We start from the raw sequence: 20,291 nt of genomic DNA, 5'->3' as shown, positions 1-20,291 counted from the left end.
GGACCTTAGAACCTAAAATATCAGAGCTGGGAGGGTCCTTAGAACATAGACTGTCAGAGCTGGAAAGGCCTTGAGAACATTAAAAACAAATCAACAAACCACAGAATGTCACCACTGGGAGAGATCACAGAATGTAGACCATCGGATTTAGAAGGAACCTTAGAGATCACATAGCCCAACTCCCTCTCACTTTAAGGTACATGAAACTGAGCCTTAGAGAGGGGAAATGACTTGCCCACAGGCAGTAGGAGGCAGGCCCAGGATTTGAACTCAGGTTTCCTGGTTCCAGTTCCCAGGTTCTTCTTCCTTTCAATCCCAGCCTCCACCAAAGAGAGACGCCAACCTCCCCCGTGGCCTCCTATGTCCAGGGAGGCCGGGCAGGAGAAAGCCACTTACCTGACTCCCTGGTGGGGCAGTCCTGGGGGCTGCACCTCTGGGAGTTTTCAGGCCATGCTTCATGGTCACAAAGACTGTTGTCCTCTTCTGGCTGGCCAGTCTTGGTGTTGACACACTTGACTAGCCGCCGCTGGATCCCTCCACCACATGTGATTGAGCACTGAAGAAAAAAGACCATGGGAAGAAGGATTCATTCGTTCATTCACTCATTCATTCATTCATTCATTCAACAGGCATTAAAAGATTACTGTGTATTGCACATTGATCTGGGCCATGGGGAGATGTGAGGTTTAGACAAGATATAGTCCTTCAGAGAGCTCATGGTCCAGTAGTGGGATAAGACAAAAATACTTAGAACTGACTACATACTTATCACATGATAAGTGCATTGAGAGGGGTATAAAATCAAGCCATGTGGGAGGCCCATTAACAATGGGAGTGATCAGGGAAGGCTTCCTGAAGGAGATGGCCTTGGCATTGCACTTTCAAGGAGGAGGCTGCTCTAATTGCCCTGGAGGGTGGGAGCCAGACCCATGCTAACGTGGTAGCTACGGGAGGAGAAGAGGATGGAAGAGAACTCTTTTGGCATATGGTACGCTGGAAAGAGTGGTGGAATTGGGAGTCAGGGGTCATGAGTTCAAATCCTGCCCCATCCATTTGCTGCATTGGTTAAGTCACTTATGCTTTCTCAGTCTCAGTTTCGTCCGCTATAAAATGAGGGGAGTGGGATCAGATGGCCTCTTGGGAGCCATCCCTCTTTACATCTATGATTGTTTTATGTGAGACGTGCTGCAGCCTTGGAACAGAGAGGGTATGGACCCACGGGGCCTCTTCCTGTTCCAGGGTGCAGGGCTCAGGGCTTCTGTCTCCACCTGCCCCTCGCGGACAGCTCAGAAAAGGAGTCTGGGTCCCTTGCCTTGGGCACAGCATCCTCATGACCGCCATTCACATAACCTTTTAAGGTTTACAAAGCACTCTCCACAAATGGTCTCAAAGTCTCATGGGTGGTATTATCTCCATTTTACAGATGAGGGAACTGAGATTCTAGGAGTCAAATGATTTGGCCATGGTCTAAAGCCCTGGAAATACCAGAGGGGACTTCATCATAACAGTAGCTTTACACATATTATCTCCTTGATTCTCACCACAATCGTGGGGATTCAAACCCAGATCTCCCCCGACGCCCACCCAACGTTCTCTCCAATAGGCTGCACTGTTGGCTGAGTGCCAATGACCGAGGGTCTCGTTGACCTCCTGAGGCCGCTTCTAGCCTCTGTACTGTGTGATGGGCACTGCCAGAGCTGGGGGTGGCACAACTTTGCCCCTAAAGCATCACAGAAGTTAGAGGTGGAAGAGCTCTTAGACATTCCCTAGCCCGATGCCATCATTTTACAGATGACCAAACTAACGCCCAGAGACATTCATTGACGTGCCTGAGGTCACACATTTGCCAGCCAGTGACAGTTAGGACTTGACCCCAGGGTGCCCACCCCTCGATACTCACTGTGTTATTTGGGGTTAACTTTTAAAGAATCCCTCTTTCCGGCTCACCTGTCCCCAGGGCCCCACCACCCACTTGGTACATGGGTGAGTGTTGCAGGGCCTGGTGGTGTTGGGCCGCACGGTCTCCTCACAGCGCCCAAACTCCGGGCAGGTCACCAGGCGCTCTTGTTCTCCTCCTCCACAGGCCTCGGAGCACTGAGGGGACATGGAAACCCCCAGGCCCCCGTTAGGACTCGAGGGGCACTGAGAGCCTCGGGGAAGGCAGAGGGGGCTGGCAGCGGGCACTGCTGACTGATGGTCTGGCCCTCTGTGTCAAGTCTGGAGGAGCCCACCAGCGGCCTGGGGTCGGGCTGTTACCTTTCAGAGAAGGCCCCGCATCCATCGCCTCCCTGCCCCACCTCACACAAGACACCTTCCTCCTTGTCATCAGACACCGTAAGTGAGGAAAGCTGGGGAGGGGGAGAGAGATTCTGGGGTCAAGGCTAGCTCTAAACAAAAGTAGAGTAGGCATTGGCCACATGGAGGTGAGGAGAGGGGCTTCAGGAAGACATTCTTATCTCTAAATAGTTTGTTTCCTCAGATAACAGGCAAAGGGCCTTGAATTCCACCATTTGAAAGTCATTTCTTTGGCTCAAGAGGCCCCTTTTAGGTTCTTCTACAACTCTTATACACACTCTTCCTGTTGGCCACCATTTTCCCAGGGATTACATTTAGTCTGAGTTAGGGAGAGGAGTTTTATCCCTCAAAGGAAGGGCCCAGAATGTCCTGAGGATTCTGGACTCCACGTTGGGTAGACAGGCCAGTAGGAGCTTCCAAATACAGCTAAGGGGCACTTTGGGGGAAGATGAGAAGTACTGAGACTTCCGGAGGTGCGGCCAGGAGGCCGGGTCTGCACTGTTCAGGTGTCCAAGGGACAGGGAAAGTGCCCGGGAGCCTCTTCCCCACGCCCTTACCTCTCTCCAGGAGGACGTGTACCAGTCGAGGCAGGGGTCCACATGGCAGGACAGCTGGCCCAGAGGCTTGAAGAGGCCAGGCTGACAGTGGAACGGACGGAGGAGCCGGCGGTCCCGGCTGTCTACACAGTGCACGTCCCGAAACCGGAATCCACCCCCACAGTTCCGGGAGCACTGGGGTGGGAGACGGGGAGACGGTCACTCAGAGCGGGAGGGGATGACAGCAAGCTCCCCGCCCCTCCAAATCCATGGTGGGGAGGATGAGGATGGGCCTCACACCAAGCCTGGGATTTGGTCCCTCGGATGATCTCCACTTCCCTGGCCTAGCCCTCGCCTTCTCCAACAGCCCCAGAGACCCATGGGAATAACCATGACCAGTGGCTAGTAAGTGCCCTCCGCCCTCACTCCAGGTAGCTCAGTTTCCCCGGCAGGGGATAATAGCTCTTCAGAGGCCAGGGTCAAGTCAAAGGCTCGGTTTCCCCGATGGTCCGGTGGTTGTGTGGGGGAGGGGAAGGAAGGGGAGAGACTCTTTACCTTGCTCCAGTTCCCCACGCGCCATGTTGAGCAGGGCCTCAGGTAGCAGCGACGGGCAGGCACTGGCTTGCTGGTGGGGACGCAGTCTTCCTCCCGACCCGTGCTGCAGCTCACGGACCTCCAGATGGCTCCCAGGCCACAGGTGGTGGAACACTATGGGAGGGGGTGGAATGAGGTTGGAACCAGTCTGCTCCCCGGCAGCATCCGCTGACACAGGGCTCAACCTCCTCCGGCCTGAGAGAGTTAGCTCCCACACACGGCTGCTGAGGGCCAAAAGGGCCTAGGTGATTGAGGCCCGGAATTACCAATAATAATTATTCTTTCTCTGTGAACGCTCTGGGGCCTTGCCTCCATCATACACTTTCTTACATCACCCTTGCCCTATCTACTACTGGGCTGCAAGCTCTTAGAGGGCAAGGATTCTGTGTAGAAGCTTAACAATATTTTTAATGGCAGAGAGGATCAGATATGCACATAAACAAGTATGATGAGTGCTTGTGGAATGAATGAGTGATGGGCAAAGTAGGAAGGAAAGTATCTCAGGTGGACAAGACATGGTCTGGTGGTCATGCCTTGGGATGACTGTTCTCTTTCTCCTCTGCACTGACCGCTAGTCCAGAGCCAGAGGAACAAATGTAGAACCACGAAGTTGTCATCTCACTTTGGGAAGGGCCTGGGGATTAGAAGATTCATGTTCAGATCCCAGTTCTAGAGCCAGCCTTGTGGCTGCTGGTCAACTCTTCCCCCTCTGCAAGCCTAAACCTTTCAATCTGAAAAATGGGCCTTCCAATGTCAGCATGTGATGAGGACATTCAAGTCCAAGCTTCTTTAGCCCTAGGTATGGGGAGAGGAAGGGGAAAGGGAAGAAGGGGAGAAGACTACAGGCTGAGCTTGTCACATCCATGATGGCTCCATGCAACACTGAGTCCTTTTTTTTTTCTTTTTTTAGGCAATTGGGGTTAAGTGACTTGCCCAGGGTCACACAGCTAGAAGTGGTAAGTGTTTGGTCTGAGGTCAGATTTGAACTCAGGTCCTCCTCACTTCAGGGCCGGTGCTCTATCCACTGCACCACCTAGCTGCTCCCAAACTGAGTCCTTTTTCAAACCCCAATCATCTGTACTTTCAGCTGGGTGCACGGCCTGGAGGCTGAAGGCTGGGGAACTGTCTGCTCTGTCTTCTTTGCATGGAATTATCAGTTTCTCAATCAGGTGATATTGGACTGAATTGATAGATGTGTACTGCCCAGACCAAGGGAGGCCACCCCCTTTACTCCTTCCTCCTCACCCCTAATACTCTGTCCCAGTCAGATCCTATTTGGAGCACACAGTCCCATCCTGGGCGCCATATTTTAGGGAGGACATCGACAAGTTAGAGCATGCCCAGAGAAGCTCAGCCAGAATGGTGAGGGGTCAGGAAATCATGCCTTACTGAACTTGAAGCAGAAAAGACTCAGGAAAAGAGGAGAGCCATTTTCAGGGATAAGAAGAGCTATTACGTGCAAGAGAGATCAGACTTGTTCTTGGCCCAGCTAGCAGAATGAGGGAGATAGGGGAGGGGCATTACAGGCAGGCCACTTTTGGCCTGATACAAAAAGTATTTCAGACAATCCGACTAGGCCAGAGATCGGATAGGTTGTGTTGTCAAGTTGTAAGCTCTGTGCTAGGAGAAGCGCTGAAGAACAGGCTGGGCTTCCTGCAGGAGCTCGTACAGAGGAGATTTACTCTATCATGGGAGACTGGAGGAGAGGCGCTTGAGACACTTTAACTCTCTTCCTTAGGGGGTCAGCTCTTCAGGGGCAGCCCAGAGGTTTAGGTTTCCATCCTGAGCCCAATTTAGCTTCTGTTGGGCCCTTCTTTTTGCGGGTTCCCAGGCCCTGCCATGCCTGCATGGCATTTACCCTAACCCACTGCCTCACCCAGGGGATACACCACAGAAGAGAAGGGGAGCTGGGAGCTGGGAGCAGGGAGGTGGGTTCTTTCATCAAGCCCTCTGCACGAGCACTTTTCATGTTCCTAATCTTTGAGATGGCCTGGAATTTGGTCAAGCTGCTCTCTCTCTCCCCTGGCTCTGCCCTCAGCATCTAACTACCACCTCCTTTCAAGAAAACTGAGAGCCTCGTGATGCTGGAAGTATGGGCCTCATCATTTCCAACAGAGCCCCAGCGGCAAACAGTGTCCTCTGAACCTCCATCACTCAGACTCACAAACAAATAATAGTAGAATGATTTCTTCAGGAAATGAATTGCCCGGTCAAATGTGATTCCTACTAGTAATAACACCACAAGCCTACCTGGTACATGCACTTTTATGCTTTGTCAAAATGCTTGTTACCATTGTGGAAATAATAATAGTAGTAACAATGATGATGATAATTATAGCTTTACATATGTTATTTCATTTGATCCTCACAACCACCATGGGAGGCAGTTGCATCAACTGTACCCATTTTACAGATGAGAAAACTGATGCCCAGAGAGGTTGAATAGTTTGCTCAGGGTCACACAGCTAGTCAGTGTCAGAGGCAGGCTTTAAACCCACCAGACCATGCTGCCAAGTTAAATGCCACACGGGATAAAACCAGCCTTTTCTCCTCAGAGAAGTTCTAGCCAGTACTCACCTCACTCCAGTCTCCGACTTCCCAGCTGGCTCCGCCAGGGACTTCAGTGGTGGCTAACGTTCCCTGGGGAGACTTCTCAGTACCAACTGGCTCAGTGTCAGCTGGGCTCTGGAATCTATTCTTGAGGTCTCCGCCATCATGAACAATGTTCTTAGATGAGGTTTCCCCATCTGGATTTCCCAGCCACTTGTTTGCATCAGCTGGCTGGGGAGCCCAGGGGTGGCTGGAGGGAGATGAGAAGTCTGGGTAGTGGGATACCCTGATTTCATTGGACAAATTGTCTAACCCTGGGCTGGGGGTCAGTGCAGAGGAGAGGGAATGGTCATCCCAAGGCATGACTACTGGACCAGCCAGGTCGTTGGGATCAGAGGTCACTGGCACAACTGGAGTCTGGAAGTCCCACTGGGTCAGATCTTGGGCTGGGAGGTCCGCATTCCTTGGCCCTGGGACACTGGACATGGTGGGAGAGGATAAAGAGGTCTGTAATGGAAAGAATGTGACTGGCTTAGTCTCAGAAGGGATGGGGGAAGAGGTAGCTCTCCAGGTCCCCTCAGTGGGGAGGATATTAGTGTCTTTCAATCTGTGATCACTTGACTTCTGTGACCTTTCAATAGGATCAGCATCTTTGGAAATGATGGTGACTTCTGTCCTTGGAGCACTCGAGGGGACAGTAGAAAGGAATGGCCCCAGACTACTAGTCTGGGGAGGGGGGAGACCCAGATTTGGCTCATGGGGAAAGTGAGGGGACATAGGGGCTGTTCCACTATCCCCTGAGGCTGCTATCTCCCCAGGGAACTTCTTGCTGTCATCATCAGATGCCACGTCCAGCCCTTCCCAGAGCAACCAGTCAGGGTCTTTTTCAGAGGCCCCGGTGGGGACATTCATGTCACCGTCATCCTCGCCACTAAGAACACCGGGCCACTGATGGGGGGCGTCTTCTCCCTGGGCCTCTCCTTTGCTTTCACTGGTGTTGGTTTTCTCACTGTCTGTCTCTATAGGTATCATCGGGGTTGAGGTGGGTAAAGAAGGGAATAGAGGGTAGGAAGCTGAGAATGCTGGGTCCTTTTTAGAGGTATTGTCTGTCACGGAGCCTTCTGGGGATTTATCTAGGAAGAGATTAGAGGAGCTATTTGTAGAACTTGGCTGAGGACCTGGGAAATCTTCTGGAAGTACCGTCTCTGGGTCCTTCTGTCCCTGGCTGGGACTGAAGGGTATCAAGGTGGGGGTGGGGGTGGAAGGGAGAGGCCCAGTTGTGAAGCCCACCGACTGTTGGCCATCGGTCTTCATGACTTCCTCCTGAGCTGGGATGGGCCGGGTCGTGGGGCTCTCTGGACCCGCCTGGTCCTCACCTTCTGAGCTGGGAGGTGCGGCCAGGGGCGTTTCATCCGATGTGCCCCAGCCCTCGGGTCCCTCATCAGTGCCCCCACCAATCTCCTCACTTGGTTTGTCCCGATCCTCAAAGGGGCTGTTGGAGAGGTCCTCATGAAAGTTGATGAAGTTGTAATCGTAGTAGAAATCGTCCACGAAGACGTTGGGTGAGAAGTCATCCTTGACGATGACGTTGGAGTCCTGGGGGCCAGGGGCACCAGGTGCCAGCGGCTCGAACGGAGGAATGTGGTTGCTGGGAGTAAACTCAATCTCGTTGAAGAGCTCTCTGCTTGAGGCACCACTACCTGACCACTCTGGGACGGCCTTCTCGGGCATCCAGGGACACGGCGGCAGAGAACAGGCCGTCTCCGAGATGGGCTTCTGGCTGGTATCACACGGGGCTCCCGTGTCATTGGCGCAGGAGACCGGCCGGCTGTGTATGCCCGTCCCACAGCTCACAGAGCACTGGGAGAAAGAAAACACAATTCAGGAAGTGATGTTGGATAAGACAGCCATGGGGAGCTCACCCCCCTCTCTCTTCTGCCTCCATCTTACTCACCCACATACCTAGGCAATTAGCAGCACCATCTGTTTTTGCCGCTCGAACCAAGCACTCCCCAACACAAGATTCTCTAAGTTCCATCGCCTCCAGGAAGCCTTCCCTGATTATGTCTTCCCATTCAGATCTGCCCCTTCCCTGACCCCCTTGGGCAGTGACCCATTTATAACCAGTCTTGCACATGGTCATGAACTCTCCTACGTTCTCTCGTGTTTTCATTAGTGTAAATCTTGAAATGAGACCATGCCATAAATGCCAGGGGCATCATAGGCTCCTTCATCCCAAATAAGAGGCACCCTCCAGTTTGAGGACAAGGTCAGAACAGGTCAGCTTCTGAAATGGAAGCTAAGACAAGTCCACGTGAAAGCACAAGATTGGCCAACAGTGGTGATGTCTTCCGGGCCAATGATTTCATAGGTTTAGGGCTGGAGGGGATCTCAGAGGCCTTTCAGCTTCACCCCCTCCCCATTTTGTGGACAAGGAAACTGAGACCCACAAAGGAGAAATGACTTGCCCAAAGTCACCCAGTTAGTAAATCACAGAGCTGGGATTCGAAGCCAGGGCCACTGACTCCTGACCCAGCTCTCTTGATGGCTTCTAAGTGGGGCTGATGAATCATGGGATCTCAGAGAAAGAGGTGAATTCAGGGGTTTTATCTTCTAAACCTGATCAGAACAGGAATCCCCTCTACAAAATCCCGGAGCAGGGAACATTGTGTATCCCAGACTTTCTTGGGAAGACATCAAGCCACAACATGATCAATGGGAACCTAATCTCAAGGAAACCATCAGGCAGACCTCATATAAAGTCAGGCATGGGGGTTGGGGTTGGGGGACTGACAAGAGATGCTGAGAAAGGGAAGGTCGAGACTGAAGCATGTGCCCATATGTCCTCGGCACCATTCATGCCTCTGAGGGGTATCATATCAATGAGACAGGATCTCACATCAATGACCAACTCAGGTTACAGCAGTACAAATCTCCTTAGAGTGGAAAAGGGTGAGGTTCCAGGCTCTACTTACCTGTGCCCAAAACGCATTATGCATTTCATAAATAATTGTTGGTCAATAATAATACTTCACATTTATATAACTCTATAAGGATATCTCATTTATCCTCACAATTGTGTTATCATCTCCATTTTACAAATGAGAAACTAAGGCTGTCAGTGGTAAAGAGACTTGCCCAGGGTCATGCAGCTAGTAAGTGTCAGAGTCAGGATTTGAACTTAGATCTTCCCGACTCCAAAGTGGTCAACATTCTAACCATTGTTCAACCTGGCTGGGTGATTGATAAGAGTTCTTTAGGTATTTCCTTGGAGTAATTAATTAATTGCTGTCTGCCTTAGTTTCCTTATCTGTTAAATGGGGATGACAGTAGCGCCTACATCCCAAGATTGTTATATAGATAAAAAGATATTTGTAAAGTGCTTTATAAACCTTAAAGTAATGTATAAATGCTGGCTATTAGTGTTTGGTAAAATGAGAGGGTTGGATCTGTGTGGGAGTTCCTAAACTTTTTTTGTGTCATGAGACTTTTTAGTAATCTGGTGAAACCCTGGCCTGTGGACCTTTCTCAGGATAAAGTTTTTTTTAGGTGGCACAGTAGAGTGTTGGGTCTGGCATCAGGAGGATCTGAGTTCAAATCTGACCTGAGAATTGACCCAGTCATATGACTCAAGGGAAGTTATTTAACTGCTATCTGCCTCAGTTTCCTCAACTGTAAAATGGAGATAATAATGGCACTTCCCTCCCAGGGTTGTTGTAAGGGTCAAATGAGAAAACACTTGTAAAAGTGCTTAGCATAGTGCCTGGGACATAGTAGAGGCTTAATAAATGCTTATTCCATTCCCCTTGGGAACCCTCTGAAATCTGTCCTTTGGGATCTGTGGACCTGAGGTTGAGAATCCTTTGACCAGAGGGTATCTAAGGTCCCTTTCAGCTTGGAATCGATGATCCCACCACCTGTTATCCAGACAAACGTATTTCTCACTGAGCCATCTCAATTCTGTTTTGGTTGGAGAGATGGTGTAAATAATATGCAAATATTTTAACTCTACATCCCTCTGTTTAAAAGAAGAAATTGCCATCTGGAGCATCAATTAGTGAGGGGGGTGGTCACCTTTGTCTGAGTCTAATCATCGCTGGTGGATACAATAAAACTGAGTTCCTGGGCAGCTAGATGGTGCAGTGGATAGAGCACTGGCCCTGGATTCAGGAGGACCTGAGTTCAAATCCGGCCTTAGACACATAACACTTACTAGCTGTGTGACCCTGGGCACCTGCCAAGTTAAGTAAGTGACTACTTAACCCCATTGCCTAGCCAAAAAAAAAAAGAAAGAAAAAAACAAAAACTGAGTTCCTAGGACTGCAGAGCTGAGGGGTGGAGCTGGGCCCAGGCCAGGGCCTCTGGTACTAGACTGAATGCCAAAGGACAAGGGCCTTGGATAGGTCTGGTGCAGAGCTGAGGCTCAAGCCCTTAAAAAATCTTTTATTGGTGTTTTCCCTCCACATCAATCACCGCCATTTCCCAAGACCAATCCCTGTAACAGACTCATGTCTTGTAACGAAGATACCAGGTTAAGACAAACAAGGCTGCCTGATGACTGACTATATCTGATGGCATATCTGACTGCACGTCTCACACAGGGACTGTCATCCACCACCATCTTGGGATGTGACTAACTGGTACCATCCAGGGCCTGGAGCCCCAGGCCTCCCACCTGAATTTCCTGCCACTACCGCTAACTCCCTGGTGCCTATAAAAGGAAGATCACCTACCAGCTCTCAACCCAGTACCCTCAAAGCTTAGCACAGTGCCTGGCACATAGTAAGCACTCTATAAATGTGGGGTGTCAACCTGTGGCTGGACACATTTGTCCTCCCCACTCTGCCGGTCCCAGTGATTCAGCCGCCATCTTTCAGTCCCTTTCTGCTGATACCCTCCCTGGGCTCCACTCAATCCTATCCTAAAGGAGAGATTAATGGGGGCATTCCAGGCGCTAAAGGAATGGAGACAGCCTTCACCTATCACAACATTCTATGTAGGCAGAACCTCCCTTGATACATTTTAGCTGCACAGCCCTGGCCAAGTCTCAGAACCTCTCTGAGCCTCAGTTTCCTCATTTGTAAAAGAAGGGGGAGTAGACAGATGCCCTCTCGGGCCCCTTCCAGCTCTGCATCTATGAGCCTCTCATCATCACATCACATTTATATAAACTTAAGGTTTGCAAAGCACTTTTTAAAAAATAACTGCGAGAAGAGTAATATGAGATACAGCTGAGATCCAGAGAAGCCCCTCGGACCCACAGCCTGTAGGTGTCAGGGCTGGGATCCAAATCCAGGTCTCCGGACTCTGACTTAATCCCTCGTTCCATTTACATAGCCCTCGGGGGGCCTGGATTCTGCCTGTGGGGACCCTGCATCATTTCCAGAGCCACTCTCATTTCCAGGACATCTGGGAAAGCACCTGACTCACCTCTGACCAGTTGCCCACTTCCCAGGAGGATGGGCAGGGGTTGTCTTCATTACAGGATGTGGAGACCTCTGGCTTGGGCATGGGATGGCAGTCCTCGGGGCGAAGGGCCCTCTGCTCATCCAGCCCGACGCTCTGGATGCAGAGGACGGTCCTCAGGGCCAGGCCTCCGGGCCCACACGTCCTGCTACAGCTCTGCCATTCCCCAGACCACCACCTGGAAATGAGAAGGAACCAGGGGCAGGCAGAGAGAGGAAGAGTCAAGCCCTGAAGTGGGGCCAGGAGCAGCCTGAAAACCCTCAAGATCAGATGGATGTCCCCTCACCATTCTCTACGGACAGGCTCATGCTCTCTTCCTAGCACCCCCCTGCCCATTTTACAAAGTGGAAATCTGAGGCCTGGTGTTACTGTGTGATTTACCCAAGGTCGTGGAGCACACTAATGGCGGGGCTGGGACTTCAACCTAAGTCTTCTCCCCATCTCTCTCTCATTCTCTCCTCTCTTTCTCCACCATCTTCTCCCCATCCTCCCTCGCTTTTGTTCTTTCTCCTCCCCCATCTTCTCCTCTTCTCTCTCTTTCTCTCCCCCATCTTCTCTCTCTGTCTCTCCTCTTCTGCCTGAGCAGAGTAAACCAATGGTACAATTTAAGTAGGAAGGCAAATCAGCACCCTTCCCTCCTGTCCTTGGTGCCAATCTTCTCTCAGTCCCTGGTCTCTGGACTCTCCTGTTTACATGCCTTTTCTATATTTCATCCCCCACACCAGAAATGGACCCACCCTAGCTCCAGCTATTAAATTCTCTCTCTCTTCTCAAGGTGTCTCTGGGCTTCATCTCCTCCACGTGGTCTTCCTTGATTTCCCTATCCCAGCCATAAGTGACCTCCCACAACCCTTTGCCCGGTGCCTCTTCTTGGGGCACGTCTTCCTTTCCCTGCATCGCAGTTATCCGGACACACATCTTTCCCCCTAGTAAGTTCCTAAGATCAGGACCTGCCATCTCTCTTTGCATTTCCTCTAGGGCTCAGACAAGCACCCCGAACATGTTAAGAGCCTAATGTTTAACTGAACTGAAATTATGCAAAAGTAGAGTGATACGTGTAGAAACCTAAAGAGGCGATATTAGGTGGGGCCGGATAGAATGGAGAGAGGCAGGGGAAGACCCCTTTCCGGGGCTCAGAGTAACAGCATTCAGAGTTGGAAGAAACAACAGGGGCCAAGCCCAAGCCCCCATCACAGAGTGGACAAGCGCTCTTCTTGGGTGTTGGGGGAAAGGGCAGGAAAAGGGCTGACGTAGGAGGGTGGGGTAGGGAGGCATCACCTGGCTGGGCAGGGCTCCTGGCTACAGTTCTTCTGTCTGTCATCCGGCCTGGTCAGGGCATCGCAATGCCGCTCCTCCACAAGGCCCGCTAGCTTCTCCACGCAGTGCACAGCCTGTCTCTGCACCCCTAAGTGAGGACACACTGTGTGTGTATGTATGCTGGGATGACAGAGGACGGCTAGCATGTCCCCCGAGTCTGCTTTCCTCCAGGCTAAACATTCTCCTATGCCAGGGTCTCTCAAGGTCTTTCTCTATTGCTGGTCCATTTCTTCTGTAAGAGGCCTTTCCACGTGCCCTTCTCACATGTCACCCCCTCCCTGCCAGAGCCTTCATTTTGAGATCAGCTCTCACTGGCTCAATATATATTTCCTATGAACCCAGTCATTTGCATGTGGTCTGCCCCACTAGTCTGGGATCAACTTGAGGGGTGGGTCTGCTTTTGACTTTCTTTGTATCGCTAGCACTTAGCACAATGCTTCTTAAATTTAAGATTTTATTTTTTTCCCAATTACATGTAAAACAATTTAAACATTTTTTTTCAAATTTTGAGTTTCCAAATTCTCTCCCTCCCTCCCCTCCCCTTCCCCCCTCACTGAGAAGGCAAATAATGGACACAGATTATACATGTGGCACATAAATTCTTAATAGATTCTTGTTGGCTAACTGCCTGGCTGCTGTGGCACTCTGTTGACTCCCGTCCATCTTCCACTCTGCTGTTGAAATGGTCTCCCTAAAGGGAAGCTCTAGGCCATGTCACCATCTTACTCAATGAACTCCATTGTCTCTCTATCACCTGCAGAATCAAATATGAGATCCTCCATTTACCATTCAAAACCCTTCATAACCTGTCCCCGCCATTTCCAGTCTTCTTCTACTTTCCCCTCTTCTCTGTGGATTATTTATCATTTATTAATAATGTTGGAATCCAGCTTTATGAGATTAGAGGCTCCTTGCACCCAGAAAGTCTCCTGACCTCAGTAACTCTCTAGAAATGCCAAAGATGGCTACAAAGAATTTTGGGATTCCCCAGGTCCAGTCCTCCCAAGTTTGTGTTTCAGGTTCCCTACATGTGATTCACACACAACTCGTGCGTGAATGTCTATGTCAAAATCTTATATGATGTAAACTTTTCAGAACCTGGGTGAGGGGCCACCTCTTTTCTCTCTCTCTCTCTCTCCCCCTCCCTCCCTAACAAGCTAATCACTTTTTTTTTTCTAAAACTATTTATAGTTTGGGGATTTGGTCTTAAGAACAACCCCTCCCCTCACCACATACTCTGTAATTCAGTGACATTGGTCTCCGGGCTGTCCTGCCAAAAAGACCCTCCATTTCTTGGCTCTGGGCATTTCCTCTGGCTGTCTTCCATGCCTGAAATACTCTCCCTCCTCATCTGCCTCCTGGCTTGCCTAACTTCCTTCAAGTCCCAGCTCAAATCCCACCTTCAATGAGAAGCCCTTCCCAACCCCTCTTAATTCTAGTGCTTTCCCTCTATTGATTATCTCCCACTTAACCTGTCTATAGCTTGTTTGTACAGTTTTTGCATGTTGTCTTTGCCATTAGATTGGGAGCTCCTTGACAGCAGGGACTGATTCTACCTTTCTTTGTATTCCCAGCACTTAGCATAGTGCCTGGCATACAGTAGGCACGTAATCAATGTTTGCTGACTGATTGGCTGACACGGAGCTGGCAGGCTACCACCACAGCCCTCTGGCCTTTCTCACATGAACCGTTGTCTGTCTGTAGTTCCCCCATACTGTTTGCTCTTAGGCAATTGATTTTTTTGGACCATATATAAAGAGCTTTACATTTATTCTGATCACATTTCATCTTACTATCAGCCCACAGTTCTGTCATGCTTTGATCTTTTAAAATTAAAAATCTGGACTCTACTACCAAACAGAACATCCCCAAATTCACCCTTTCACAGTCTTTCCAGATTGATCTCACCCAGTTTGGTGGATCCTTATGGAATTGCATTCTGTGTGCCTTGTCTGTGAGGGGGTGATTGTCTTGGAAAGGATACAGGATGTTTATGTCTCACTCACAGCTAACTTAAATCACTTCTTGGTACTGGCCCTAGGGAAGGGGATCCCAATTCAAGGTAAGAGAGAGTCTACGATGACATAGCAATTCAGAGAGAGCCTAAGGTTTCTATCTGGCAAAGTGATCAGAGACAATGGGGAAAGTTTGAAAAGCCTAGATTTTATACTGAGCCCCTCCTGAGGGTCTTTCTGCGCACCAACTTTTTGGAGAATCAGGCCTGGAAAAGTCCCTAAAACAGGAAAAGACCTTGTCTTTTCAGACAGATGGACATATAGATACACAGATGGTAGATGATATAGGTAGATAGACAGGCAGAGAGAGATACATAGATGATACATAGGTGATATAAGAAGACAGACAGATGATATAGATGGTAGATAAATGATACAGAGAGACAGACAGATGGATATATACATACATACATAGGTAACAGAAAGATAGATGATATAGTTAGACATATATAGAGATAGATGATAGTTGATATAGACATAGATAGAAGGAAAAGAAGGAAGGAGGGAAGGAGGGAAGGAACGAAAGAAGGAAGGAGGGAAGAAAGAAAGAGAAAGGAAAGAAGGAAGAAAGAAAGAAAAAATTTATTTCAATATGCATGATTTTCTCTATAATCCACTGTATTTTTATTGACCCCTCGGGGTGGTTCATGGGCTTAACCAGACAACCCAAAGGGCCCATGACCCAAATAAAGGTTAAGATGTCCTGGTTTAAAACCTATGATACTGTGCCTTGGGCCTGCTTGCTTGTCTTTTGTTCACACAGGCCACTCATGTGCTCTTTCCCACTCCTCCTCCAGGCTCCATTGGGTGAGACCCTGAAAATGACCCAGCTAGGTTCCCTCCCTGGCCACTGATTTCAGCCTTCAGGTCAGGGGAACAGTGACTTATTTGTGTCCTGCTTAGGAGAAGGGAATCTGAAACTTGATCCCTGGGCAGGAGCAGGGCAGGAAGGAACAGGAAGATAGGGGAGGACCCTTGATATGTTTCTCCCTCTGGTCAATGTAGAGTAGAGGTTATGGGTGAGAAATAAAGCTGGGAGCTTGAAATGGCAATGAGCAATCTAGATGATAGAGTCTAGACCTAAAAAAGGGCTTAGAGATCATCTAGTCCAACACTCTCATTTTACAGGGGAGGAAACTGAGGCCCAGAAAAGTTAAGGGACTCATCCAAGGCCACACAGTTAACAATAATACTAGCCAACATTTTCATAGTACTTACTAGGTGCTGGTACTGTGCTAAGTGCTTTTTAAGCATCCATTTTTTTGTCCCTCCCACCTCCTCCCATACACTGAGGTAGAAAGAAATAGAGATATAGAAACCTTGGGTAGCATGAGTACAGCAATAGAAACCCATTCCCATATTGGCCATGTCCAAACAGGAATGACTTATTCTGCATCTAATTAGATGGAACTTCAACAGGGAAAAGTTCAGAGTCTTGAGTTCCAAAAACTGACTTCTCAAGTATGAGATGGGGGAGGCAAGGTTAGGAAGCTATTTGCCCAAAAAAGATCTGGGGGTTTTAGTGGACTGCAAGCTCAGTATGAATCAGCAGCATGATAGACAAGCCAAAAAAAAGTTAATTTGATCTTGGGCTGCACTGAGAGGTGCAGCTATCAGGAATGAGGAGGTGAGAGCCTGTCTGTCCTCCACCCTGGTCAGGAGTGGCACACTCATTTCTGGGCTCCACAGGTTAAGGACATGGAATGGTAAGCTGGAGAGCAACTAGAGGAGAGAAACCAGGGTGGAGAAAGGTCACACCATATAAGGATCACTGAAGGAACTGGGGATGCTTATCCTGGAGGACAGAAGACTCAGGGGGCACATGCTAGAGGCAGCTAGATGGTGCAGCACAGAGAGTGCCTCGCTTGGGATCAGGAAGACCCAAGTTCAAATCTGGCCTCAGATACTTGCTAGCTGTGTGATCCTGGGTAAGTTACTTAACTGTTTTGTGCCTCAGTTTCCCCACCTGTAAAATGGATATAATAATACAATAACACACCTCCCAGGGTTACTGTGAGGATCAAATGAGATGATTTTTATAAAGCTTTTAGCACAGTGCTGGGCACATAGTAAGTTCTTAATAAAGCCTTCCTTCTTCCCTCTTTGTGCCTCAGTTTCCCCATCTGTAAGATGGGGATAACAACACCCACCTCCCAGGGATGTTGTGAGGATCAAATGAACTGACTGTGAAGCACTTAGCGCAATGCCTGATGCACAGAAAGTGCTTCATAAAGCCTTCCTTCTGGCTGCTTTGTGCCTCAGTTATAATAACACCCCCTCCCAGGGTTGTTTTGAGAATCAAATGAAGTAACACATATACAGTGCTTTGCAAACTTCAAGGGATAGAGCAATGCTGGTTATCATTATTCTGATGGTTGTCTCAGTATTTGAAAGGCTGTCCTACGTGTGGCCCCAGAGGACAGACCCCAAAGGGTGGGAGTTCCAAAGGGGCAGATGCAGGCTGGTGATGGGGAGAAGACTCCTAATGAGAGGAGATGTTCACAGGCAGAATGGGCTGCCTCCGGAAGTGAAGAGTCCTCCACCAGGAGAGGTCTTCACGTAAAGGCCAGACAAGCACCGTTAGGCAGGTTGTGGAGAAAAGGCATGTTCAGGCAGGACCGGAGGGCTGCTAAGGTCCTGACCCCTTCCCTGGGCCCTGCCTGCGCCCCTGGTTTCTTCCTGGTGCTGACCTCACCGCCAACACCACCCTCCCGGGTGACCTTCGCCCAGAACCGTTGGGTCGCTGGAACACAATGGTTCGCATTTGCTGCTCTATTGGCCTTGCCCATAAGTATGACTGTTTATATAGGAAGCATCTGCTCAAAGACTCAAAAGTCCCATTAGAGCCTGGTTTCTATAATTGGCCTGTTGTTCTTCTTTACCTAGGGAAACACTCAGGATGACCAGCGCCATTTCCTTTCCATTATAAACATCTGACACATTTCTATAGCTTCGACAGGGTGGTGGAGGGCTTGGGTTCAAATCCCAGCTAGGTGACTTCCTACCTGTGTGACCTCGGCTAGTCATTTCTCCTCCTCTGGATCTGTTTCCTTCTCTGTAAAATGAGGACGTTGTACCAGATGGACTCTATGGACGCATGCCCAAACATGCAGAGGTCAACTTGTCCACTCACTGCCCACGTATTAATTACCCTCACGGCTTATGCCATCTCCCCAGCTGGATTCTGATGTCTGAACAGATGCAGGGGTGCCGCATGACCAGAGCAGCTGAGAGGTTTCTTAATTTCGTTTTGACTCAGCTTTGGACAGTTCATAAACATTTTTCAGGTCTCCTATTGGGCCTGGGCAGGAGGTCCCGAGAGGTTTCTGAGAATCAGCTAAGATGACCAGTTTCCAGGTCCAGGCACTTCCCGGCTGACTCGATGTAATCCCACTCATGGGAAAGGAACCATGGAAACTATCAAAGCCAACAGGGAAAGACACCTAGAGTATGGGGCATTAGAACATAAATCACAGCATGATGGAGCTCTAAGGGTCTTTCTTGACCCTTCCCTACCTAAGCTACCCCAACTTAAGCCTTATCAGCCCACCCTCCCCAGCATCTGTCCCATCAGTCTCCTTCCCTCTCGTACGGCCTCTGCCTTTGTTCAGACTTTCGTCCGGACATTAGAACAGCCTCCTGGTTGGCCTCTTTGCCTTTCATCTTTCCCCTCTCTAATCCATCCTTCACAGAGCTGCCAAACTGACACTTCTAAGCACAGATCTACTCAAAAACTCTCAACGGCTCCCTCCTGCCTCTGAGCTAAAACACAAAATCCTCAGCCTGGCATCTCGAACCTTCACCGTCTGGATCCCACTGAACAGTCTTGTTTCATAGAACTTCCCTTCACACAGGTGCCTCGGCAGTCACACTGGCCTGATAGCTGCTCCCTTGCTTCATACTCCATTTTCCACCAGAGTGCTTTCCTATATCTGAAATGTACTTCCTCCTCACCTCCACCATCTACAATCCTTGGCTTTCTTTAAAGTGCAGCTCTGGAGCGGCCTACATATGTACATACATACATACATACATACAAGGCCTCCCTAGTTAGGAGCACTCTCTCCTCTTGAAATGACTTATTCTCTTTGAACTTATTTATGAACATGTAGGGTCCCCCAATTGAAGGTAAGCTCCCTGCAGACAGGCAATGTTTTTGACTTGGAATCCTCTGTGCCTAGCACAGTGTTGGGCACATATCAGGTGCTTAATATATGCTGGCTGAATTGAGGTGAACAAGGGTCAACTGAAGAATGCAAACTCTAAAGGATATAGGATGTTGGAGATAAGACCTGGGGTGATCAGGGAAGACTTAGGAGGCTTGAGCTGAGTCTCCCGTGATGGAAAGGATTCAGAGGCAGGAGAGAGGGGGAAGCCAATTTTACAGAATCCCAAGATTATAAGGGACAGGAGAAGCCATTGGGTTAAATGGATACCTGAACAAGAATCCCCACTCCAGTATGTCCAGCCAGTGGTCATCCAGCCTTTGGTTAGAAAACTCCAATGAAGAATGATCCACTCCCCGCTGGAGCTACTCACTGTGACTTTGCACAGTTCTCATTAGGAAGTGTTCCTATAAATCAACCCGAAATGCTCTCACTGAATGAAAACAACATGGTGAATTCCAGGGATGGTGCCTCCAGCTGGAATGGAATGCAATAATAATTGCCATTTATACAGCACCTACTATGTGCCAGGCACTTTATAATTATTTTCTCATTGGATCCTCATAGCAACCCTGGGAGGTAGGTGCTACTATTGTCCCATTTTACAGATGAGGAAACCGAGGCAGACCAGTTCAGTGACTTGCTCAGGGTCACACAGCTAATAAGTGTCTGAAGCTGGATTTGAACTCAGGTCTCCCTGGCTTCACTGCACCACCTAGCTGCTGCCCACGAAATGGAAGAATAGTGTGCTAGAGCCAGATTATAGGGAGCCTTGAATGACAAACTAAGGAGGCTAGACTCCTTAGCCTGGTATTGAAAAGGAATAGGCTTGGCCTTCACCCACAGTGCCTTGTACGTAATAAGTGCTTAAGAAACATTTGTGGAGTGAGGACTAAGCTTGCCTCTGAAGAAGAGATGAAGACACGCAACTTATAGACGAGGGACCTTGGCACGCTGTCAGGCTGCGTGGTTTTGACGAGCTGCTTCCCCATCCCTTTCATTCATTCATTCATTAATTCATTCATTCATTCAGGGGAGAAGGAAATGAAAGCAATATAAGGAGAAGCAGTGTGGTCTAGTGGGTAGAGCTCTGGACCTGAAGTTGGGAGGACCTGAATTAATTTCTGCCTCAGGCACTGACTAGCTATGTAACCCCAGGCAAGTCACTTAATCTAGCTGCCTCCATTTTCTCATCTGTAAAATGGGGATAATAATAGCATCTGCCTCTCAGGGTTGCTGTGAGGCTCAGATGTGATAATATATGTAAAGCCTCCATAAACCTTAAAGTGCTCAATAAATACCATCATCATTATGTAAAAACAAAAGATATCAATAAAGTTTTTAAAAATAAA

General features: G+C 49.1%; 1 protein-coding gene across 1 annotated transcript in view; it reads right to left on the bottom strand.

Annotated features, from left to right (window-relative positions):
- ADAMTS7 (ADAM metallopeptidase with thrombospondin type 1 motif 7) overlaps positions 1-20,291 on the bottom strand; it is a 167,377-nt gene that overhangs the window by 21,423 nt on the left and 125,663 nt on the right. Inside the window, exons 17-23 of the mRNA XM_027840600.1 lie at positions 12,720-12,846; positions 11,406-11,619; positions 6,003-7,835; positions 3,387-3,539; positions 2,853-3,026; positions 1,948-2,094; positions 397-556 (exon numbers count right to left, since the gene is read on the bottom strand). Coding sequence (XP_027696401.1) covers positions 397-556; positions 1,948-2,094; positions 2,853-3,026; positions 3,387-3,539; positions 6,003-7,835; positions 11,406-11,619; positions 12,720-12,846 — 2,808 coding nt within the window. The remainder of the gene's footprint in view (positions 1-396; positions 557-1,947; positions 2,095-2,852; positions 3,027-3,386; positions 3,540-6,002; positions 7,836-11,405; positions 11,620-12,719; positions 12,847-20,291) is intronic.

Source organism: Vombatus ursinus, unplaced genomic scaffold (assembly GCF_900497805.2).
Source record: "Vombatus ursinus unplaced genomic scaffold, bare-nosed wombat genome assembly UNPS02014847.1, whole genome shotgun sequence".
NCBI lineage: Eukaryota > Metazoa > Chordata > Mammalia > Diprotodontia > Vombatidae > Vombatus > Vombatus ursinus.
Note: the sequence above shows the minus strand (reverse complement) of the source record. Positions and strands in the feature narration are given on the sequence as shown.